This window comes from Microcaecilia unicolor, chromosome 2, assembly GCF_901765095.1.
Source record: "Microcaecilia unicolor chromosome 2, aMicUni1.1, whole genome shotgun sequence".
NCBI classification, from domain to species: Eukaryota; Metazoa; Chordata; class Amphibia; order Gymnophiona; family Siphonopidae; genus Microcaecilia; species Microcaecilia unicolor.
Window position 1 is genome coordinate 158,119,968 of NC_044032.1, and position 25,484 is coordinate 158,145,451.

General features: G+C 41.1%; 1 protein-coding gene across 4 annotated transcripts in view; it reads left to right on the forward strand.

Moving 5' to 3' along the window:
• PAM (peptidylglycine alpha-amidating monooxygenase) overlaps positions 1 to 25,484 on the forward strand; it is a 553,254-nt gene that overhangs the window by 410,022 nt on the left and 117,748 nt on the right. For all 4 annotated transcript variants that reach the window (XM_030193423.1, XM_030193421.1, XM_030193424.1 and 1 more), the window contains exons 13-14: positions 1,798 to 1,985; positions 5,979 to 6,050. In XM_030193423.1, coding sequence (XP_030049283.1) covers positions 1,798 to 1,985; positions 5,979 to 6,050 — 260 coding nt within the window. The remainder of the gene's footprint in view (positions 1 to 1,797; positions 1,986 to 5,978; positions 6,051 to 25,484) is intronic.

Genomic DNA, 25,484 nt, shown 5'->3' on the forward strand with positions numbered 1-25,484 from the left:
CTGACGTACTTTGCCAAGCAGCAAACCATGCACCCTCATGTAATCTATTTGTGTCCTGTTGCTGGGAAATTGTGAGCACTAATTTAAAAATATATACATGAACTTGCAGTGTAAGCTTGTTACTGCATGCATGTGTGTTATTAATAATAATGAAGCTTGTGCTTAAGAATGTAGATATCCATTAACATACAACTGGTAATGAACCTGGGGGAAAATTTTGAGCAGTTGTTTTTTTTCAGGTGACTGAAAAAGAATTTGCTTGTTTTCACATCTGCCATGAATTTCTCCCTAGTTTGTTGTTTCCCTAGCTAATCTGTATTCATTTAAAATGAGTACAGAGGGCATCGTCAACATGTATTCCTGGAGAATGACATGCCACTTGATTCATCAGTACAGTGAAACCGGCTGGATCCTTTGATTCTGTGCACCTGCTAGATAAATGGAAGATGGGCTCAAAATGAAATACTGAGGGGGTCTTTTACAAAGGCGCACTAGCCAGTTTAGTGCACGCTAATGATTAGCGTGTGCTAAATGCTAGAGACACTCATAGGAATATATGGGCATTCTAGCATTTAGGGCATGCTTATTTTTAGCATGCACTAAAAACACTAGCACGCCTTTGTAAAATGGGACCCTGAGTGCAATAGGTGCTAAAGAATTCATCTCATCATCCACGACATTGCTGTAAATGATTTTTCTTCCATTGCTAGTAGAGGAGTGTTTTAGCTTGATTTGCATAAAATTAAGAGGTCAATAATTCCCTGTCAGGCCTTGCAGCAGGCTTTATATTGAAGCATAAGTAGAGAGTTGTGGTATCCGTGTTAGTCCACTCTTAAAGGTTATCAATAGAAATCAAACCAAATAAAACATGGAAAAGAAAATAAGATGATACCTTTTTTATTGGACATAACTTAATACATTTCTTGATTAGCTTTCGAAGGTTGCTCTTCTTCGTCAGATTGGAAATCTGACGAAGAAGGGCAACCTTCGAAAGCTAATCAAGAAATGTATTAAGTTATGTCCAATAAAAAAGGTATCATCTTATTTTCTTTTCCATGTTTTATTTGGTTTGATTTCTATTGATAACCTATTGAAGCATAAGAACTGCAGTGGACACTATGAATCCCTCCTCTCTTGACAGATGAAATGCATTGATGCTTGTAAAGAACAGATGTCTGTTTAAGAGGAGACTGCTGAAAGGCAGAGATGTTATGCCACAACTATCAAACCACTACTTGTGGCATGAGCATTCAAATTATTTTAAACCAAGCTCTAGAGGGATGATTATGGAATTGCTGTAACATCATAGCTAACAGTGGAAATAGGCATAAGCTATAGAAAACAGGTTTGATACCTAGTTGTTCTGATTTCTTAATGGGGAGTATAAAAAATGTACTGTGGTGGAACCTTTTTATCATATATGATCATTTCTGGGAAAAGATGACTAAAGTCACCAAAAACAATAATGAATTCTGTTACAGCAAGCAATTTGTAATACAACAGTCCAAACCCCATCCTTTTATGTGAAAAAGTAAAAATGTTACAGAAGTTCTAACATGTAACTTTTGCAAACTGCTTATAGAGCCATGACATGAAAAATCTATCATTCTCAACATTTTGGATCCGTTACTTTAGTCACATTTTCCCAGAGACGGTCATATATGGCAAATTTATAACTTGTACCTTTCCACAAGATAAAATGTTTAGCTATTCTTGATTGAGTCTTTTGATGCTTTTAGTAACTAACTTTTTTTTTTCCTTTTTGACACCTACTGATGTGCTATTGCCTGGATATAGTGGTACATCCAATGATGAAATGTGCAATTTGTATATTATGTATTACATGGAGGCCGCACATGCCATCTCATTTACGAACTGTGTACAGGATGGCAGACCAGAGCTATTCAGGAACATCCCAGAAGAGGCAAATATTCCAATTTCAGTAAAGCCTGATATGATGATGCATCATGATCACCATCATCCAGGTAAAGAATTTATTCCAATTTTTATTATCAAATATAAGCATCAATACAATCAGAGGTATTGGCAAATTGAATCCTAGAAATAGGACTCATATGATAACGGCATCAGAAATACAAACATTTAACAGCACTGTAAGCAATCATGTAACAGAAATATGATAAATATCAGCAGAATATGAATGATACAATACCCCCTAATAGGAATCATGGAAGAACAGTCATATATCAGCGATAGTGTACTCAGCGCAATACAAATTCAACACCTTAATAAGCACACATTAGAACATTCAGATAGCATAGACATGATGATTTTTGTGCAATACAATGAAACACCTTAATACGCAAATATATTCAGTAATACTGGTATTAATGTCAGGAGTGGTGAAATGGGCCTGTTGAACTTTTTTTTTATAACTGTAATTGGGACTAGTGCAAGATCTCCTCTTTCCCCCCACCAAAGCAGACTAAATGCTTGCTTAGTCACTGTTCTAAACCAGATAAGCTCCATTAAGTGAGAGTAGGGGAGAGGGGTTTAGGGGCTAGCAGCAGTCCACGGTGATCACAGACTCTGATTCAGAAATGGCGGTGTATCAAGATCCAAAATAAACATTAAACATATCCATAAATATGCTGATGCCACTTTGAAGAAGGAAAATTATAAAGAAAATATAGCAAAGGCCAAAGGGTCCTTATCTACTGACATCTACTATGACACTTTGCTAGATTGTACGGTATTTGTAAAAGATGTGGACAAGGCGACTTTTATTTATCCACAGTTGGTAAGCTCTGCTTCCATGATTTCACCTATGTAGCTAATGTTATAACTGGGCACATAAAAAATTTTCAATAAGAAGTTATTTAGGCTATTTTACAAAGGCCCAAAGCAGAACTAGGTGATAGTGTTCAAAAAATATATATCCCATCACAACAAATATGCATCTGAACGTGTGACAAAGCATATAAAGATTTAGAAGAGACATCAAAATGGCTATAAGTTCAAGCAACTTTATAGGCTACAGCATTTATGTCGTCACGCACTTCAGTTTCATCAACATGAACAATAACAGGGTAATTCTACATAGGGCACCATAAATTAGGCACAAAAACAGGGTTAAAACGCCAGTTAAATCCATAACTGTACTTAGGCACTGTTCTATATATGGGCGCCTAAGTACTCATGGATTACCGCAAAGGGGGCGTTCCCATGGGAGGAGCATTGGTGGGTCATGGGTGTGGCCAGAATATGTGCCCATAGGTTACAGAATACCTGTATTTACACGCGCATTAAGCATTTTTGGGCACTCGCATTCAAACCAGCCTTTGAGTTGGCATAAGTGGGGGTGCGTAAATGGGCACTCATAAGTGCAGACTTAGTCACTATTATATAAAGGAAAGAACATTTGAAATTTCTGTTATTGAGTAGCTGTTTAGTGTGCAATTTCCTGGCTGCAAAAGTCAACAGAAACATCATCAACTGTAGGAGGACAAGACATTGATAATCCAAGCATTATGGAGGCAATTCTATAACTGGGCACCGCCATAAAGTATTAGGGAGTTTATTCTATAGTGGAACCTAGGCTTAATCCAGTATCAGCACACCTAATATTTAGGTTACCAAGCTGCGATAAAAAGGGCCCTGTGCTACCGGTGGGGGCCATTTTTACTACAGCAAGTAAAAAACAAACAAACCTGAAAATAGCCATGGCCAGGTTGCACTTACCGTGTGGCATTGCAAGGGGGAGCACTTACAGCCACCCATTGAGGTGGCAGTAAAGGCTCCTGCGCTAGCCCAGCAGTAACCAGGTAGTGAGCAGCGCTGCCTGATTACTGCGGGGTTAGTGCCTTGCTAAAAAATACGGGCCGATTTTCCCTATCGTGGGAAATGGTGTGTGCTGGGGCTGGAACTACCATCGGCACCTACGTTGGGCCAGCGGTAGCTCCAGATTAGTGTGCAGTAAGCCTGCATTGGGCTTACTGTCACTTTGTAAAAGGGCCCCTATGTAAGTTAAACAGGTATTTTCAGAATATCACTTAGGCACCCTGCTAGGAATTAGGCAGATGTGCATATGTACACCCTTAAGTGCTAGTTTCTAGACACGTACACATACAATGGGTGTGTAAATACCAACGCCTAAATTATAGGAATTGCCCTTCACATGCCTTTATATGAAAAGGACTCCTTAATATGACCCCCGGTGGCGCACACATTTACACCTGTACCAGAGAAGGTATAAATGTGTATGTACTCTGTGCGTACATATATTTTATAAAATATGCACACGTTACAGATGTGCCCCTCTTCCACCCAAACAACAGCCCTGGGAACACATGCACACAGATTGTAGAACAATAGACACAGTTTTTGGTTTGTCTATTTTTTACACATATATACACCTAAACAATTTTATAAGGCCTGCTTATTAGCATATAAAACATGTTTTCATATGGAAAATGCTCCATGTAATTATCTCCATATTCACTCTGTAAACTGCCAGACTCTGCTGTCCATAAAAGTATCTGTTCACTGGTACAAAATACTATTATTGGGATACTGGAACATTTGGAGTCTATTCTCTGGGTTTTGTGTATTTGAGTTGAAAGGATGGAAGAGTCTAAGGGAGTCTTTTACTAAAGCTTAGCTCGAGTTATCTACAACAGTGCCCGTATGAATAAAATGGGCCTTGCTGCAGATAACTTGAGCTAAGCTTTAGTAAAAGATCTCCTAGGAGTCTTAGAACAGAATAATCTCAATGGTATCTTGTCTGATGAGTAAACCTCATGCTGACCAATTACACTGGCCACAAAAGAGAAGGCTAGAGAGGCTATAATGCCCTGGTTAGATTGGTAGATAAAGTTAGGATAACAAACTATCCTAACTTTATCCACATACTTAGCCAGTTAGCAGACTGAATATCGCTGCTAATCCATTAAGTTCCAACTCTGCCCCTAGGTGCTCCGCCACTAAGTGGACAGTGCCTGGCAGTATTGAGTGCACTAACTAAGATATGTACTTGTCAATGTGGGCTAATGTTAAAACATGCTATTTTACCACTAACTAGTGCTATTTTAGTGCAAGTCCCATTTTATGCAATAAAATCTAATTACTAACAACTGGGGTTAACAGTAAGATAACATGTCTTAGTGGTAACCCACGTTGATAATTCCCCCCCCCCCCCCCATAAATGCCACTGAATATTGCTGGATGGCCAGCTCAGTGAGGATTAAATGGACAGTAGCCTCTCCTGCCTGGTTAAAATCTTTTGAATACTAGGCCCAAGGTATTTAATTTCCTTTTTACACTTCATTCATAAATATGCTCCCAAAGAATTTACATCAAAAACAAAAATACAGTAATCAATGACCAGTGACAATAAATAGTACTGATATAACTAGTTTTTTTTTTTGTTTTTTTTTACACTTTTCCAAATATCTGTTATATCTGACAATGTTAGCTTGATCACATCAGTTTCTGGGTAACAGTGTTTCAATTTTCCTGTTGATAATATTGGAATTTGCACATCTTAAAAATAAAATTTAAACAGTGCATTTTTAGAAGTGAAATCATAGAGGATTTATAATGCACGATGTGTATCTGTTATCAAAGACTCTCATGGAGCAGGAATGATCTAGTAGTTGGACATTTGGATTGTGGTGCAGTAGAAGGTCTCTGTCATGGAGTCGAGACAGATCATTTTATCTCATACCTCCCAGACCCAACTGACAGGTGGTCCTCATTTTAGCTTTCCCAGTCGGATCAATAGTAATACAAGTGTCATAGTTTTCTGATTAATCTTGGATAAAAAAAATTAAGGACTTCGCCAGTGAAAGATATATAACCATAATACTGGAGATGTATAAATGTGGAATGCAGCTTTTTGTTGATATATGTTGCTACCTTTTTGCTTAATTCTGCCTCTCGCTATTGAAACTCCCTGAGAAAGAATGGCTTAGTAGAGTTAATCAGAGATATTGACATTCTGAAACTCTTCTCTTTAGGAACAGGGAATGCAAATGGAGAAGCTGTACTGCAGCAGCCTAAAAGGGAAGAGGAGGTAGTATTAGATCAAGGTGAGTGCAGTGGGCAAGTATGTATGTTCTCTTGAATTCCTGAGATTAGAGGTTGGTTAAATAATCACCATAAGTGGCCACTAGATTGGAGTTCCGTGATACAGACCTAGGAAGTCAGAGAAGCAAATGACACTTGCCGATTCTTTCAAGATCTCTGTCGTTTATGTTGTGATTTCTTGAGTTTCTATATTATCCTGATGCATTAAATCATGCTGAATGGGGGTATGCTAAAGTAGGACCACAGAAATTGACACATGATTATTGATGCATCTCAATCAACTGTGTTGAAACACATTTTGTGTATCTCTGTGTACTTTTCATATAATATTGCTTTAATTTGCTTAATAACGTTGCACTATATATTTTTATACACAGTCAAACAATGAACCAATAATGATGGCAAATATCCCATAGCCTGTGTATAGCATTCAGCAATTGCATTTCTTTTGGCCCATGTTGATGGTCTTATATTAAGTTGTGTGTTAGAGCTGTGCACTGAAGCTCATCACACAGTTTCCTAATGCATACGTAAAAAAATATTTTTGCATTTGGAGCTGTAACCTAATTGTATACAAATATGATTTGAACCCAGAAAATGTGCACAAACATTGTAGAACACACTGGTCATCATGGAGACATGTACATAGGCATGTGTTAGCAGAATCAGTGCTTTGCACACAAACAAAATCTTGTATTAGCACCTGGATCTGGATTTAAAGTTCTGCTCTTGAGTGCTTTACTTTTCATTTCAAAGCTGCAGCACCTCCCTGTTAACCCTGCATTTGGCAACAGGATCACCTCAGCCCCCTGCCATTTCTTTTTATTGACCCATCCCCTTCAACAAAGCAAGAAAATAGTTTGGGTCTTTCATGCTCATACAAAAGAGAAGAAACAGGCATGAAATCCTACTATTAATGCTAGCTATATAAAAATAAAATAAAAACAAGCTAATTTTTTTTACAGCTCTTCAGACCACATGTTAAGCCCTGGCGTTAAAAACTGTGTACTTGACTTCGGGTCTACTGCACAGTTCTTTGCTTCTGGGTTTAATAGCTAATATCTTCATTTAAAAATGCAGTGTGCTGATGTATATGCAAATCTTTACATACAGTTTTCTTGAGCAGTAAGCCCTTTTCTCAATAGAGCAGTCATAATTACAAAGAAGACTGTGTGCAGATCCCACTCTAAGCTCTGCACTAAAGCCTCCTGCGTTTTGTTGGCCTCTGAGAGAGAAAGGGAGATGAGAGCTGCTACAAAGCAAAATAGACCTCATGATATGTACTACATTCTTTTTATTTCTACTAGTATACTGTATTACATTTTATTAAGTCCTGGAATACTTTGTTTTAAGGCCATGCCTTAAAGTACATTTCAGTGGAGCTATAAAAGATCTTTTGTGAGAACAATAGATAACAGCAAGGAAGTCTGCTGAGAAGCCACTAGTTGGTAATACATCCTTAGCAGACATGGTGTTTCTATGGAAACCAAGGCAGGCTGGTGCTATTTATTTTAACCCTATTTCTTTCCTGAATAAGATATCAAAACCCAGGGGAGATGAGTTGTGCCTGTGTACTATGCTTAAATGTCAGGTTAAAAAAATGTAAAAAGCTAATGTGTTCAGCTTTCCAGTTTTATATCTCATATTAGCCATCTCCTCAAGTCACTTCACTGGCTCCTTATCCGTTTCCGCATACAGTTCAAACTCCTCTTATTGACTTATAAGTGCATTCACTCTGCAGCTCCTCAGTACCTCTCCACTCTCATCTCTCCCTACACTCCTCCCCGGGAACTCCATTCACTGGGTAAATCTCTCTTCTCTTATCTGCACCCTTCTCCTCCACTGCTAACTCCAGACTCCCTTCCTTTTATCTTGCTGCACCATATACCTGGAATAGACTTCCTGAGCCAGTAGTCAAGCTCCATCTCTGGCCGTCTTCAAATCTAATCTAAAAGCCCACCTTTTTGATGCAGCTTTTAACTCCTAACCCTTATTCACTTGTTCAGAACCCTTATTTTATCATCCTCACTTTAATATTCCCTTATCTCTTGTTTGTCCTGTTTGTCTGTCCTAATTAGATTGTAAGCTCTGTCGGGCAGGGACTGTCTCTTCATGTTCAAGTGTACAGTGCTGCGTAAGTCTAGTAGTGCTTTAGAAATGATAAGTAGCAGTAGTAATATCTGGTGAACAAAATGCTGTATATGTGAAAATGATATTTTCTTTAAGGTTTTGTAGCTGGTGTTTACAGTACAGTCATTCCTTGTACTCCCTGGCAGGGGGAGCCACTCATTTGGAACGTATCAGCAATTCAGCTTTATTGTACAGAAAACTCATTGCAAGATTCCTCCTCTTTATGGCTCTTCTGAACTTACAGTGTAATTGTTTCCTTACCTTCCTAGTGTTTTGCTCTTTCAAGTGTAGGTACTGAACCTGAGTAACCTGGCAAATTGGCTGTATGCCTTCTCCAAGGACCAGAGCAATTATTCAAAACGTCAGATCTACAAGTGGTTTTGCATATTATTGCTTTCTAACATCCTTTTCGATTTACTGGCTGAAGCTACATTTCCGTACAGTGAGAATGAAATGCCAGGCAGCATGTACTTTCGTGATGGAGATAATAGTGAGTCACAGAAACATAAAGTATTACGGTAGATAAGAATCATAAAGCCCATCTATTATGCCCAGTTTACTTCCTGGTACATACTGTAGGTCATGGTTGACCAATGACTTTTAATTCACTTCTTCTTAACCAAGGATCCTCTTTTTATCCCATGTGTTTTTGAATTCGTGAAAGCACATTGTCACATACCCAGTGCATAAGTGTCAGCTCCATGGATGCTGGGGTGGCTTGAGCATCCCTAGTTTCAAAAGTACCATCTTCATTAGTTCTTCAGTTTCCCTGGTTTGTTGCTCATCCAGGGAGCAGGTTCAGTAAGGGTAATGTGCCTCACTTTTTTCTGGTTTGTTATAAATATGCTACTTAGCAGCGTCATCGAGTGCCCCCTAGTCCTTCTACTTTTGAAAAGAGTAAACAAGCAATTCATATCTACCACTTCACTCATGATTTTATAAACCTCTTGTCATATTTCCCCAAGCATCACTTCTCCAATCAATTTCCTCCTGTTCCTTTATATTTCTAGTTCAGACAGAACCAGGGCTGGGATCTGGTGCCATGAATCTTTGTTCACAACTACCTGAGTATTTCCATCTATTTTATATTCCTGCCTTCCCAATACACCTACTCTGGTTATTGCAGTGATAGCCCTCCACCAGGGATGATGGATCAGGGCATCTTTTAGAACCCTGGAATTATGAACCCTAAATCTAACCCCTAGATGTAATTCTTCAGAAATGAAATTGGGCAAAAACTTCAGCAAAAACCACAATGTGAACACACTCTAAAAAGCTGAAGATCTAACAACATTTACACATCCTGAAAAGCTGTAAATATTCACACCACATATCAAACTTGCATAACAGATTCTCTGCTGGCTATCATAGATAATCTAAATATTTGTGAAGCAGATGTTAATTTGCCAATGAGGGAAAAGTCTCAACTGCTATGGCTGTTGTTTACACATAAACATTCGTTGTGTAGCCCATAGAAAAAGTCATCATCGACTTAAAAACCCTCGATTATTAATTTTTTTAATTTTATTCAATTTTACTATATCAATGTCTGTGCATATATAATTTAGCCTTAAAACTTAATGGCCATATCAAAATATATCAAAATGTATCAAAAAATCAAAAATGATCACTTATCTTGCCCAGAAAATACGGAACAATGTTGTTCTCTTAGTGCTTTCAATGTATCTGGTAAAACGCTAGATCCAAACAATAAATAAATGCAAAGGTTCCAACGGTCCCGTTTCGAATGTCTTCATCAGGGAACCTGCTTATTTATGGAACACTGCGCCGTCATAACTGTATTCGCTATGATTTTCAACGAAAATTATGTCTTCTGAAAAAAGATTATATCTTCTGAAAAAGACTTCTCAGCCGAGAAGTCTTTTTCAGAAGATATAATCTTTTTTCAGAAGACATAATTTTCGTTGAAAATCATAGCGAATACAGTTATGACGGCGCAGTGTTCCATAAATAAGCAGGTTCCCTGATGAAGACATTCGAAACGGGACCGTTGGAACCTTTGCATTTATTTATTGTTTGGATCTAGCGTTTTACCAGATACATTGAAAGCACTAAGAGAACAACATTGTTCCGTATTTTCTGGGCAAGATAAGTGATCATTTTTGATTTTTTGATACATTTTGATATATTTTGATATGGCCATTAAGTTTTAAGGCTAAATTATATATGCACAGACATTGATATAGTAAAATTGAATAAAATTAAAAAAATTAATAATCGAGGGTTTTTAAGTCGATGATGACTTTTTCTATGGGCTACACAACGAATGTTTATGTGTAAACAACAGCCATAGCAGTTGAGACTTTTCCCTCATTGGCAAATTAACATCTGCTTCACAAATATTTAGAATATTCACACCACTACATGTGGATTTAAATTTCCTGAAGTGCACCATGAGAACCCTGAGGAGTCACATGTGGCTCCCAAGCCACAGTCTTAAGAAGCACAGAATTTAAGTGATGCTAGTGAAAAATGCAGCAGCGCACACAACGCCGGGCAATTTTTCCAGGTGCTGATATACATGCTTTTTGTCATGAGCTTACGATATAAAGTGGTCTGAATTGTATCATCCTGTCTATATATGCAGACATCTAAAAAATCAGTTTGTTTGTTTCTCACTGAATCTGGTCATGAACTGAAGACTTCTAGTTAAAGAATTTAGCCAAATCAAAAACTGCTGGAGCAAATCCTGTCCTCCCTCCCAAACAAAAAAAGATATCATCCAGAGTAAGGAGGATTTGTTCTTTAGTGACAGAATATCAGACTACACAGGTCTACAGAGTGCTGTAAGGAATCTAATTTCATAATGGTTAAGACGCTGGTTAGAAAAATGTTGAGTGTTATGCTGCAACAATAAGGCCTCCACTACATGCGGGACCATAACAGTTAATGGGTGACCTAGTACTAAGCGCTGCACTTTTTCAATAATAGCAGCTGCAGCAGCTACAGCTCTCAAACAAGATACTGCTTCTTTAGCCACAGGGTCCAGCTGACAAGAGTAATAAGCAGTGGGTCTATTATTGGGGCCCCAAGGTTGAGTCAGAACCCCAGAAACAACATCCTGGTTTTTATTAAAAATCAGAGTAAAAGGCTTGTTATAATCAGGAAGGCCTAGAGCATGTGCTGTCATAAGTGCATGTTTAAGTCTATGCAATGCAGTCGCTAAATCAGAGGTCCATACAGTTTCTCAGGGGGCTTCTTTTACTTTCGAAGCTACAAAAGGTTTCACTACTTCCCCATAAGCAGGTATCCATACATGACAAAACCCTGCCATGCCAAGCAGAACCCTAACATGTCTCTTGGAACAGGGAAGTGGAAAATAACCTTTAACTGCTTTGGGGAGAGCTTATGATGTCCGGGGGTCAAAATAAATCCCAGATATTCAACTTCTTGGGAACTGAACTGCAACGTTTCTAGTGACATCCAGTGAACCCTTTCAGCCAGTTCAGATAGTAAATGATGGGTGTCTTGCACACACTGAGAGGAGGTGGGGGAAGCCAGTAGGAGGTCATCTATATACTAAATAAGGGAAGTGCCTGAGTGAAAATTAATACTTGACAGGTCCATATACAAGGTCTTGGAGATAATACTGAACTGAACAGAAACCTGATGTGAAGAAACAGTGGGCGTCTTCTACTACGGCGCGCTCATGTTTTTAGCGTGTTCTAAAATTGTGGGCACGCTAAACGTTAGACGCCCTAGGACTGCATTGGAGTCTCTAACATTTTATAGTGTTACAATTTTGTGATTTCCATAAGTACACCTCAGGATAATACATATATGTCTTATTAGTGCATACACATAATACTGATTAGTAACATAACACTTGTTAATCTTGTTCACCGCCCCTTACTAATGTGTGATGGTGATGCTGTTTAGCACTACGTATTTTAGCAGAAGGTGCATAAAATGATACAGTCCAGACATGCATATTTAGCAAAAGTCAGTCAAGGGGTAGCTTGAAGAGGTCAATGTCTGACTTCTCATGTCTTCACACACTTTTGAGGAAAACAAATTCTGCCCAAAACCAGTTTGTTCTTGTATGATGGGGCTATACGATGTTCCAGGTAATTTACGTAAGACACATCCTCGTTATTTGCATAACTTCTATTTGATCATCTCATTTCATTTCATTTCATCCCCCCCACCTCCTCCTATATGCTTGCCACGGTCTTCAGTGTGTATCACTGAATACTTGCTACTGTACTCCCCCATATTCTTTCACTGACCGTAAAATTCATAATAGCAAAAAGCATAGGCCTATGATCTCCTTTACCATCCATGCCATCCACTGTCCCAGTCACTCCCTTAGAGATCCCATGTACTGTCCCAAGGTCTATTTACTACTCTACCACTTCCACCATGAGGTCGTTCCACGAATTCACAACCCTTTTCGTGAAGTATTTCCTCAGGTTACTTCTGAGTCTATCCCCCTCATTCCAAAGCTGAAGTGTCACTAGCTTAGCTCCACATGTTTCATACCTTTGTTTCTATTGGAGACCAGTGTCATCAGAGTGATTCTGAATGTCAGAATATGAATGAGATTCGTACATTTTGTAATGAAGATGATGATGTAGCTTATGTCTTAAAGCCCTGCCAGCTCCAAATGCCTCATTATGTGCTGGTACAAAATAAGTACCTGAATATATGTAAACCACTTTGAATGTAGTTGCAAAAACTTCAGAAAGGCGTTATATCAAGTCCAGTTTCCCTTCCCTTCCCTTATTACCACTCAATTTGCCACCATTCAACCTCCTGCACAACAAGGTTGATGGTAGCTATACATTTAAATTGATAGCTCCACACAACTAGTACAGCCTGTTAAAAATGTTACTGAAAAGATAAATATTGAACGTCCACTTTACCTTTCTTTCCTTTCACCTATCTCCTTAATTCAGTTAGATAACTGCCTTTATCATCAAGTTTTTGTGCAGTTACTAGTGGTTCATCTGTTTTTTAATGTATACTATTGAATATTGTGATTCCGCAAAGAGGTCTTACTAAGTGAAGGGGGGAGGGGTACAGACCCTGGGGAAAACCAGGCAGCTTTCCAAAAGAGTGCAGTTCCACCCCATACAAGGGACCAGTCAATAAGTTAAAGAATTATAAATATCCCTACCTGGAAATGCAAGAAAGCAGCTTGCCTCTAGAGAAAATGTGTATTCTCAAGACAGCTATAATATTACACTTCCCACTGTAGGATAAATGCTTATAAGCAGCTAAAAAGGAAGCATTTATCCTACATAAGTGGGAAGTGGAATATTGTAGTTTACTTGATTGTATATTGGATTCTACTGTTTCTTTTTGATTATTTCTGGAGGGGGAGGGGTAGCAAGTGGCTGTCTCTTTCCTATACATAGAGGAAGCTCAGAGACATGCAGGCAATGGATTCTGGGGAATGTGGATGAAAGGTTGGTCACCAATGAGAAACAAAAAAGGGAGGAGCTTAGGACACACGTGGACTGGAATAAAAGCTTGAAAATGTTCCTGGGACAAATAGAGTGAGGAGAGAAGGAGGGAGAAAGGAGAAAAGGAACTCCCTCAGAGCTGGCCAGTTGGAGTAAATGGGCTATCCAGCCCAGGGCAGTGAAGACCCCAAAGTAGATGCTGGGTCAGGAATAAGGTACGGATTGTCCATTCCCAGGGCAAGGAGGTCCCTGAAAATAGAGTATGGTGAAAACCAGGAATAAGGTAGACTTTGGTGAAGTCAGGAATTTTGCCAAGTATAGGCTGAGGGTAGAACCTGGAGCATGAGCCAGAGGGAAGGAGCAAGGTATGGGCTGGAAGCAATGTTTGGTAAAGCCATATGGGAGAAATTCTGCTAAGCCTAAGCCAAATGGCAGAGCAGCTGGCAGCTCTGTCCTGCTACAGTTTTGTTTGCTGCACTGAGCTCTAGAGGAGGGCTAGTCCATCCCAGTGGTGTTGCTAGGTGGGGCGCCAGGGGAGATGCTGCTCCCCCAAACGGAGTTCTGCCAGCGCCGGCGCCTATCATGTTGCATAGAAAATGTGCGCCGGCGGAAGTCCACTCTCGCACCACTTTCGCTCCCTCCATGCCGCCAACCTGGCTCCGCTTCTGGTCCATCCTGACACTAACATTGGAAATTGTTGCCTATTGTTAAAAATTATATCACTTAAGTCAGAGAAGTTATAAAAGCTAACTGTAAATAAAATTGTTGATTTCCTGTCTGCCTTGGAGAGTATGTTTCTAAGAGAATCTTCATAGACTCGGAATATAAAGGAGAATTCTGAGTCAGGCTTTATTACATAGAGTGGTAAATGGAATTCACTCTGAGGAAAGAGAACTGATTTGTGGCATCCCTCTGGGACTGGTCCTTGGGCAATAATGTGAGTAATATTGTAAACTAGTAAAACAGGCCCGTTTCTGACACAAATGAAACGGGCGCTAGCAAGGTTTTCCTCGGAGTGTGTATGTTTGGGAGAGTGTATGTGAGAGTGACTGTTTGAGAGTCAGAGTGAAAGTGTGATTGTGTGAGAGAGAGCGTGAGTCTGGGTGTGAGTGTGTTTGTGAGAGAGTGTGTGTGTGAGAATGAGAGTGTGTGCAAGTGTGTATGTGAGACACAGTGTGAGTGAGAGTGTGTGTGTGTGGGCGAGAGAGAGAGTGTGTGTGTGAGACACAGATTCTCTGTTTGAGTGAGTGTATGAGACCAAGCGAGTGTGTGAGTGACTGTGTGGCACATAGAGAGTGAATGTGATACAGTGTGAGACAGAGTGTGTGAGAGTGAGAGTCAGAAAGACATTGTATATGAGAGAGAGAGTGTGAGCCGTGCCCTCCCAATCCATGGCCATCTGTCCCCTGCCCCCTCCATTCATCCTTTTCCAGCAATTCCCCTCTGTCCCTGAGCCCTGCCCTCCCAATCCATGGCCATCCATGTTTGTCTGTCACCTGCCCCCTCCATTCATCCCTATCCAGCATTTCCCCTCTCTGCCTGAGGCCTGCCCTGCAATCCATATCCATCCATGCCCATCTGTCCCCTCCATTCATCCCTATGCAGCAATTCCCCTCTCCCTGAGTCCTGCCCTTCCAATCCATGCCCATCCATGCTCCTCTGTCACCTGGCCCCTCCATTTTTCCCTATCCAGCATTTCCCCTCTCTGCCTGAGGCCTGCTCTGCAATCCATATCCATCCATGCCCATCTGTCCCCTCCATTCATCCCTATCCAGCAATTCCCCTCTCCCTGAGTCCTGCCCTTCCAATCCATGCCCATCCATGCTCATCTGTCACCTGGCCCCTCCATTTTTCCCTATCCAGCATTTCCCCTCTCTGCCTGAGGCCTGCTCTGCAATCCATATCCATCCATGCCCATCTGTCCCCTCCATTCATCCCTATCCAGCAATTCCCCTCTCCCTGAGTCCTGCCCTTCCAATCCATGCCCATCCATGCTCCTCTGTCACCTGGCCCCTCCATTTTTCCCTATCCAGCATTTCCCCTCTCTGCCTGAGGCCTGCTCTGCAATCCATATCCATCCATGCCCATCTGTCCCCTCCATTCATCCCTATCCAGCAATTCCCCTCTCCCTGAGTCCTGCCCTTCCAATCCATGCCCATCCATGCTCCTCTGTCACCTGGCCCCTCCCTTTTTCCCTATCCAGCATTTCCCCTCTCTGCCTGAGGCCTGCTCTGCAATCCATATCCATCCATGCCCATCTGTCCCCTCCATTCATCCCTATCCAGCAATTCCCCTCTCCCTGAGTCCTGCCCTTCCAATCCATGCCCATCCATGCTCCTCTGTCACCTGGCCCCCTCCATTTTTCCCTATCCAGCAATTTCCCTCTCTCCCTGAGTCCTGCCCTCCCAATCCATGCCCATCCATGCTCCTCTGTCCCCTGCCCCCTCCATTCATCCATTTCCAGTAATTCCCCTCTCTCCCTGTGCCCTGCCCTCCTAATCCATACCCATCCATGCTCCTCTGTCCCCTGCCGCCTCCATTCATCCTTTTCCAGCAAGTCCCCTCTCGCCCTTCCATGACCCCCCCCCCCTCGCATCCATGCTACGCTCTCTCCCATGTCCCAGCCTGGCCCGCCCTCTTCTCCCCCCCCTCCTTCGCATCCATGCCTCGCATCCATGCCCCCCCCTCGCATCCATGCCCCCCCACCCCTTCGCATCCATGCATCCCTTTTTTTTTTAAAATTCTTTTTAACTTTACCTCCGTGGCGGTTCGTGCAGCGAAGCGTCAGGGAAGGAGGCGGCGCTCCCGACGTCTAGCTTTCCCTTTGCTGTGTTCCGCCTTGAAGGCGGAACACAGCGAAGGGAAGGCTAGACGTCGGGAGCGCCGCCTCCTTCCCTGACGTTTCGCTTCCGGATTTGTTTGTTTTGTCGCGAGGGCGGGGCAGAGACAGCTGGCTGGCTTGAAGGCTTCACACCACGAATCCACGAACCCTTCAGCCTCAGCCTGGGAGTGACGTCAGATGGCTTCAAGGCTTCAGGCTTCAAGGCTTCACAGAACGTTGTCCTCAGAACGTTGAGGGTGCGTTTTATTATATTAGATGGGTTAGGACGGAAAATGTTTTTTTTGTGAATGATGTTAAGTTCTGAAGTGATTTAAGAAAGCTGCCAAGCTCTTCAAGCTGAGTTTCTGTACAAAAACAAAATGCAGAGTTATCTTTTTTTTGCATGCAGAAATCCAGGAAAGAGCCACATAATGGAGGGTGAGACATTGATGTCCTCAAAGCAGAAGAGAGACCTTTGTGATAGTTATATCTGATGATTTCAAGGTAGAGAAATGGTTAGGAAGAGTATAACTTGTAGAAAGAAGTTAATTATGCTTTATAGTTTATTAAACTTCATATACTGCTGAAGTTCACAAGAAATCACAGCAATGTACTATTAAAAATAAGAAAAAGAAAAGAACTCCAGTTCTGATAGGCAAGCACAATCATACTTAAAAAGAATCAGCAAATAGGACAAACTTTAACATCAACTGGCACCCAAAACATCAAGCCCTCTAACCCTCAGGGAGAGCAGTACCAAAGGTAGCTACATAATACACCTTCAAAAGACGTTTAAAACATGGAAGGAACTGCACTGCCTGCAAAGTTCATGGGAATGTATTCCACAATACAGGGGCCACACACAAAAAAAATGCTCCCTTTCTAGTCACAACCAAACAAGCTTTACTTAAAGAAGGAACTTCAAATTGCAAAGCATCCATGGAATGCAAAATGTGTCCAGGCACATACTTTATTTTTATTTGTTTATTTATGCATTCTTGTATCACAATATTTTCCAAAAACAAGTTTCGCTTCAAAGTGGCTTACAGTTGTGTTTTTCAGTTAGAAAGTTTGGTGAAGTTTTCAGTTTGAAAGTGACTTAGGCCATCTTTAGCTTATGTCTTTAGTTATAGAATTTTTTTAAAAGTAGGTCTTCAGTTCTTTTCTGAACTGTAGATAGTTTGCTATGCTTCTTGTGGCCTTGGGTATTGAGTTCCATTTGGAGCCCATATAGCTGAATCCAGCCAAGTACATGGTTTTGTACATTATGTTTCTGCAGTTGGATAATGGAGAAGTAGGTAGCCTCTGGTTTCTGTGCTTACATTTCTTGGGGATAATACGATCAGATGTAGCATATATTCAGGGGACATTCCAAATAGTGTTTTGTAGATGAAGGTGCTAATTTTGAAGAATAGTCTTGCCTTGATAGGTAGCCAGTGACTTTTTAAATAGCAGTCTTGCTGCCATGTTTTGGACAGTTTGGAGTGATTTTATTGTGCTTTCTTTGCATCCAGCGTATGCTGCATTACAGTAGTTTAGTTTAGACAGGATCATCAATTGTGCTATTAGGCGGAATGATTGTCTATTATCAGTTTCCGTAGTGTGCTGAAGCATTTTGATGTGACTGCTGATACTTGACTGTCTAGGGATAAATGTTTGTCAAGAATGATTCCCAATACTTTTAGTTGTGTTTCAATTTGGTATGTTTAGTGGTTAGTTGTAAATTGTTGTTGTGATGTGGGGTTGTGCGGGCTGAATAGTACCAGGAATTTGGTTTAGTCTCTATTTAGTTTGAGTTTGAAGATTGTGGCCCAGTTTTCCATGAGGTCCAGGCCTTGTTTGACCTTTTCTATTATTTCTGTGGTGTTACGGTTAAAGGGTATGTAGATGGTGACAACATCTACGTATATGAATGAGTTGAAGCCCATTAATTCCAGTTTTTTTGCCGAGTGGTGCTATCGTTAGATTGAACAGTATGGGTGATACTGCGGAGCCATGTGCTACTTTCTAGTATGTATTTTGAGTATTTTATTTTGTTTTTTACATGTATGTGTATATTATTGTTTAAGTTTAGACCCCTGAGGAGGCAGGCACTTAGCCGAAACACGGTGCAGTGTCGGGTACTCTCAAGAATAAAGTATTTGGTCTTTCTTTCGTCCTCCTGTTGTTCTTTGGAAGAGCACTACTGACTACATTACTCTTTCTGTGTCTTCTTTTAGCAAGGCTACTTTATCTGGGTAAATACCTCTCTTATCTGTGATGTTTCTAGCACTGCAGATATCCACAGCATTGCAGAGGAGAACAAATAATATAAAGATGTCACTTTTCTCCCTCTGTAGGTGCAATGTTTTATTCCTAGTTATTCGTCTTTCACACACAGCAGCAACAAGTTAAAATTCACAAGCAGTATTAAATTAGTAATGAGAGGTTTGACAGCTTCTGGAGTGAGGTGTGTGTTTTTTTTTTTTTTTTTTACTGCATCTCTGCTGCCTTTGCAAAGGAAACTGGGGGGGGGGGGGGGGGGGGGGAGAAGAGCAGTTACCAATTATTCCATTATATGGAAGGGGTCTTGTTTCAACCAGGGGAAGAGTGCAGAAACTTTCATCCTGGAATCTGTCTATGTGAATGATGTATGAAGCTCTAAACAGTGTACTCTTTGTAAATCAGTTCCTAGGGTGCTGTTATTGCCCTTAATTGACTCTGGGTTGCTTAATTAAAGAATGAACACTAGCAGCAAAATGGTACAGTGTGCTAAAAATATAATTTATACAATGTCTAATGGGGTGTGCTACATTTATTAAGGCCTGTGATGGTTTACAGGGTCCGCGCCAAGATTTGTGAGTGATGTGAGCATAAAGGTTCAGGTTACAGCCAGGTATATTATTGCCTACTCAGGCCACATGCGTATGGGCACAGTTGGTCAGTGCCTCAAATGTATATCAAAGGCAAATCTGATTGATCATTCCTGCAGCTGTATTAGCAGAGACCTACAGTCATGTTGCACTATTTGTTAATTTTGTTCCAAAGATAAAATACATATTTAGGACCCGATAGAAATATAGTTATATCAATCACTAGAGCAGCAAATGTAATATGGTGAGGAAAGTAAATTGCCCTCAGGTCATCTCTGTGCTGGCAGAAAATGTGCTGGGAAATGGCTGTAATTTTTCAAGCTCCTTTCAGGCAGAATTCTGTGCAAACATGTAATCTATGGTAAAGCACCCTGGCATATAGTGTTACATAAATACCTAAAGCAAGAAAGCAAATTTGTCTTTGCCTTGAATGATAGAGTTTTTGCTTTCTGCCTCTTCACAGTCGGGGTCTTAATCTCCCTAGTTGACTATTCAACTTCAGGGTATGCATTCTATCTGAAGCTGTCAAAGATTGAGAACTGCAGAAAGAAAATAAACAAATTGAGGAAGCAGAGAAAAAAAATAATAATTGATCTCAGAAAATTGTGAGATGTCTAAAAGTTGGACATTTTGTCAATTCCTTTGGCTTACATATTTTAAGTGACTTATAGGGCATTTACGGAGTACCAAGAGTTAGCACATGTGCAGCACAAATAGAAATCATTTTTTTTTCACATGTAATTATCTGATCGACTAGAGCTAGGTTATGGTGTATATGAGGCATACTTAGCTATAGCAAAAGGAAGTGGAAAACACAACTTCAAGAGATCAATCCGAGACACCAGGGTGAGATGCTCCAGAAAAAACTTTATTAGGACCTAATAAAGTTTATTTCTGGAGCATCTCACCCTGGTGTCTCGGATTGATCTCTTGAAGTTGTGTGTTCCACTTCCTTTTGCTGTTGAATTTTTGTGGAAACTGCGAACCCCATTTGTTTCTGCGTACTTAGCTATGCCATTTCACTTGTATTACAGTGCAAGTACCAAATCTGCTTAAGATAGAATTCAGGATACCTCCATCTGACTTAGTCTTCCTCAGGATTATGGTGCAGAATAATAATTTTGGAATTATTATTGATCACATGTAAAGTGGTGAAGGTTTCAATGGAAAATTATTCAGGGCTGGGTCAAGGGATCATAGTGCTCTGACCCAACTTCCTTTGATGCCTTACGCCCCACATCGGCAACACCCTCCTACCTGTGTAGGTGCCCCTCTCCTTATGGTTAGTATTGCTCCCTCCCTTGTTACTACAAGAGGTATTTTCTCTGTATACACAGCCAAGCCACATGGCACCACCATATTTGTTCTGATCCAAGAGACAGAGATAAACATCTCAAAATCCTAATTTATTCCTTCAAACAAAAAGGCTACAACCCCCAAATAATCTCCAAGAATATTGCTTCTTCACTTAAAATACCAAGAGAAAACCTATTGCAGTATGAAGAGAAGAAAGCCACAGAGAGAATCCCTCTTGTAGTGACATACAATCCAGAGCTAGAAAAATTGAAACGTATAAAAGATCTGTAGCCACTACTCTAGGAGGATGAGTTGCTGAAAGAGATATTCCCAGCCCCACCAGTGCTGGCCTTCTGACAGCCACCAAATCTGAAACAGAAATTAGTGAAAAGCAAACTCCCACACAAGCTCAAAAAGAAGAAAATGGCATATGCTGCTGCAATATACATAGCTGCAAACTGTGCCAACACATCTCACGGGATACTACTATTACTCTCATGGGAAAAACATTCAGCATAAAGGGATCCTTTATATGCTCATGCTCAAATGTGGTATTTATCATTCAATGCGAAAAGTGTGAAGAAGGGTGTTATATTGGAGAAACAAGCCAGATCCTAAAGACGAGGCTCAATTTACATAGATAACAATATTAAACATTTTAATGCCACCTCTGTGGGACAGTACTTCACAAAACCAGAACAGCAATGATCTTATGGTAAGAATACTAAAAGGAAATTTTAATACAATCTAGAAACGTAAGACCTTTGAATTCAAAATTATGAAATATTTTGATACCCACCAGACAGGACTTAACAAAGATCTGGGTTTCCTAGCCCATTATAAACCGTAAAATTCTGCTGCTTTGTCACCCTCTTATCAACCATCTATCTCTCCCTGGCGCTCCCTGTTTCTCATCTAAACTACCCCTCCCTCTTCCCGTGAGACTGTCATTGGAATTCTTTTGTACTTATATATTCAGATGTTTGTCAACATTTGCTTAATTCCGATCTGAAGAAGAAGGGTTACTTTCAAAAGCTAATCAAGAGATGTATTAAGTTAGTCCAATAAAAAAGATGTCATCTTATTTTCTTTTCTATGTTTTGATTTATTTCTATTTATTACCTTATGAGGGAGGAAAAATCCAGCATCCAGATGAATTCTTTGCCTCATACTTGTAACCATTGCTTCCGCCTCAGAGTTCTGGTATATGGATAAAAACCTCCTCCATTTATTCATGTGGACTAGCTCCTTTCAGAGTAGCTTTATGATTCCTCTGTTCCTGAAGCTACCACTTTGATAATCAATAATCTCTTCTTTTCCCTTTTATTTATTTATTTTGCCCGGGGGGGGGGGGGGGGGGGGGGAGGAACTAAGCCTCTCAGGCACTGAAACCACTGTTTGCTCCTCTGGAATGAAAAGTTGAATAGAAAATTTCCTTTCTAACTCAATAAAACAGCCACTTTGAGCCTGCAACTAGTGGGAAAATGTGGGGTATAAGAACCAGGCACACCCGTTAAAGGGGGGCTGCCCACAACCGGGCTGAAGGCCAGAGAAGACAGAAGGGTGGGGGAGGGTACAGGGAGGGCCAGCTAGAGAGCAGAGGTAGTAGTGGGAGAGAAACAAGGGGTAGCAAGGGGAGGGGGCAGGAAAGAAGAGGAGAGAGGAATTCGAAATGCACAAGGAGTCCTTTTGAATTTGGAGGCAGGAGAAGAGAAGGGTAGATGTGGGCCTTCACCACAATAGCAGGTTGTGGGGGGGGGGGGGGGGGAAACTACACACTAGTTAGTCTGACCTCCATTGTGAGTGTATTAATGAAAAGGCTACTAAACAGTTTCTGGAATCCCGTGGATTTCAGGATTCAAAGCAGCATGGTTTTACCAGAGGTAGGTCTTGTGAGATGAATCTGGTTAATTTCTTTGATTGGCTAACTAGAGAGTTGAATGGAGGGAGAGCACTCTTTAACAAGGTATACCAAAAAGATCAACAAATGTGAACTCCTCCACATACATCCAGAATTACCTTATAATACCTGCTTGTCATACTACTATCATGTTTTACCATTATAATGTGAACCAAGATCCTTCTGTAATACTTACTATATGTCTATTTTCTTATATATTTCCACCATTCATGATGTATTGTAAGCCACATTGAGCCTGCAAAGAGGTGGGAAAATGTGGGATACAAATGCAATAAATAAGTAAATAAATAAATGTTTTAGATTTTAGTAAAGCTTTGACACGTGGCGGGGCATAATCGAAAGGGACGCCCAAGTTTTGCTGAGGACATCCTCACAAAACGTCCCGATGGAGGGGCGGGGAAACCCGTATTATCAAAACAAGATGGGCGCCCATCTTTCGTTTCGATAATACGGTCAGGGACGCCCAAATCTTGAAATTTAGGTCGTCCTTAGAGATGGTCGTCCCTAGTCTTGGTCATTTCTGATTTTCGGCGATAATGGAAACCAAGGACGTCCATCTCAGAAATGACCAAATGCAAGCCCTTTGGTCGTGGGAGGAGCCAGCATTTCTAGTGCACTGGTCCCCTGACATGCCAGGACACCAACCGGGCACCCTAGGAGGCACTACAGTGGACTTCATAAATTGCTCCCAGGAACATAGCTCCCTTACCTTGTGTGATGAGCCCCCTCCCCAACCCCCCTAAAACCTACTACCCACAACTGTACACCACTACCATAGCCCTTATGGGTGAAGGGGGGCACCTAGATGTGGGTACAGTGGGTTTGTGGTGGGTTTTGGAGGGCTCACATTTACCACCACAAGTGTAACAGGTGGGGGGGATGGGCCTGGGTCCGCCTGCCTGAAGTGCACTGCACCCACTAAAACTGCTCCAGGGACCTGCATACTGCTGCCTTGGACCTGAGTATGACATTTGAGGCTGGCACAAAATATTTTGAAAGATTTTTTTTTTGAGGGTGGGAGGGGGTTAGTGACCACTGGGGAAGTAAGGGGAAGGCATCATTGATTCTCTCCGGTGGTCATCTCGTCAGTTCGGGCACTTTTTTGTGCCTTAGTCATAAGAAAAACAGGACCAGGTAAAGTTGTCCAAGAGCTCATCAGGGACACCCTTTTTTTTTCCATTATGGGTCAAGGACATCCATATGTTAGACACGCCCAAGTCCCGCCTTCGCTTTGCCTCCGACACGCCCCCCCGTGAACTTTGGCCATCCCTGCGTCGGAAAGCAGTTGGAGATGTCCAAAATCGGCTTTCGATTATACCAATTTGGGCAACCCTGTGAGAAAGACGCCCATCTTCCCATTTGTGACGAAAGATAGGCGTCCTTCTCTTTCGAAAATAAGCCTGATAATAACTTAGTAAATGATGGCAGATAGGCAAAACCAAGAAACAACAGTAGTATGTTGCAGTACTTTGTCGAATGGTTAAAAGGTAAGATTTGCCTTTTTGCGGATGATTCCAAGATTTGTAACAGTGGATACCTCGGAAGGGGTGTCTTGTCCATCTAGTATGCAGATTATACTTCTTCATGCCCTGTTTAAAGCCTGAAGGTCAATTAAGTTATTCTTTGATTCCATTTTCTTTCTATATAGGGATCCATGCATTTTTGCACTGAGAAAAGCGTAACTAAGAGGAAAGGAGATATTAATACCTATAAAAGTAATTGGTGAGGCATTTTTCCTTCACTGTTTTTATCCCCTCCGCCTAAATGAGGAGGGTATTCCAGGCATCCACCATCTTCTCCATGAAAAATTATTTCCTGATGTTCTTTCTGTCTACCACCATGCAATCTCAGTTCATATCCTCTAGTTCTGTTGTTTACCCTGCTCTGTAAAAGATTTGTTTGTATGTTAATACCTTTCAAGCAGTGGCGTAACCACAGGTGGGCCAGGGCCCACCCAATTAGGGCTCAGGCCCACCCAACAGCAGCACACATATTAGCGGTAGCAGGTGGGGATCCCAAGCTCCGCCAGCAGAAGACTTCCCCCTGATGGTAATGAAAACGCTATTCTCCAGGATACCAGCACCTGAGCATGTTCAGTTTTCAGCGCGTGCCTGCTGCAGACTGCTAAGGTGGAAAGAAGCATTTTCCCACCAGCTGAGATTATTTTTTTTGGTGGTTGGTGAAGGGGGAGAACACGTGGTGCCCACCCACTTCTTGTCTAGGCCCACCCAAAATCTTTTGTCTGGCTATGCCCCTGCTTTCAAATATTTAAATGTCTGTATCATATCTCCCCTGTCCCTTCTTTCCTCTAAGGTATGCATATTGAGATCTTCAAGTTTCTTCTCGTATGTCTTTTGGAACAAACCCCGTACTGTTTAGGCCACCTTCCTCTGAACTACTTCGTCTTGATATGGCCACCAAAAGTAAATACAGTATTCCAACTGGGGCCTCACCAATGATTTCTACAGGGGCATTAGCACCTTCTTTCTTTTGCTAGTTATGCCTCTCTCTGTGCAACCTAGTATCTTTCTGGCTTTGGCCGTTGCCCAGTCGCATTGTTTTGCCTCACTGAGATCCTCAGACAGTATCACCTCAAGGTCCCTTTTTTGGTCCATGCATATCAGCCTCTCTCCACCTATCACATGCAGTTTCTTTGAATTTATTTGTTAATTTGGCTCAGTACTTCTTCCAGGTCCACCGAGATTTCGTTCAGTTCTTCCAAATCGTCACCCTTGAAAACCATTTCTGATACAGGTAGATCTCTTACATGTTCTTTTCTAAAGACCAAAGTAAAGCATTCAGTCTCTCCGCTATAGCCATGTCCTCCCTGAGTGCCCCTTTTGCTCCTTCATGATCTAATGATCCAATGGATTATCTCACAGGCTTTCTGCTTCTGATGTACCTGAAAAAATTGTTACTGTGAGTTTTTGCCTCTGTGGCAAGTTTCTCTTCATATTCTTTTTTAGCTTTCTTTATCAATGCTTTGC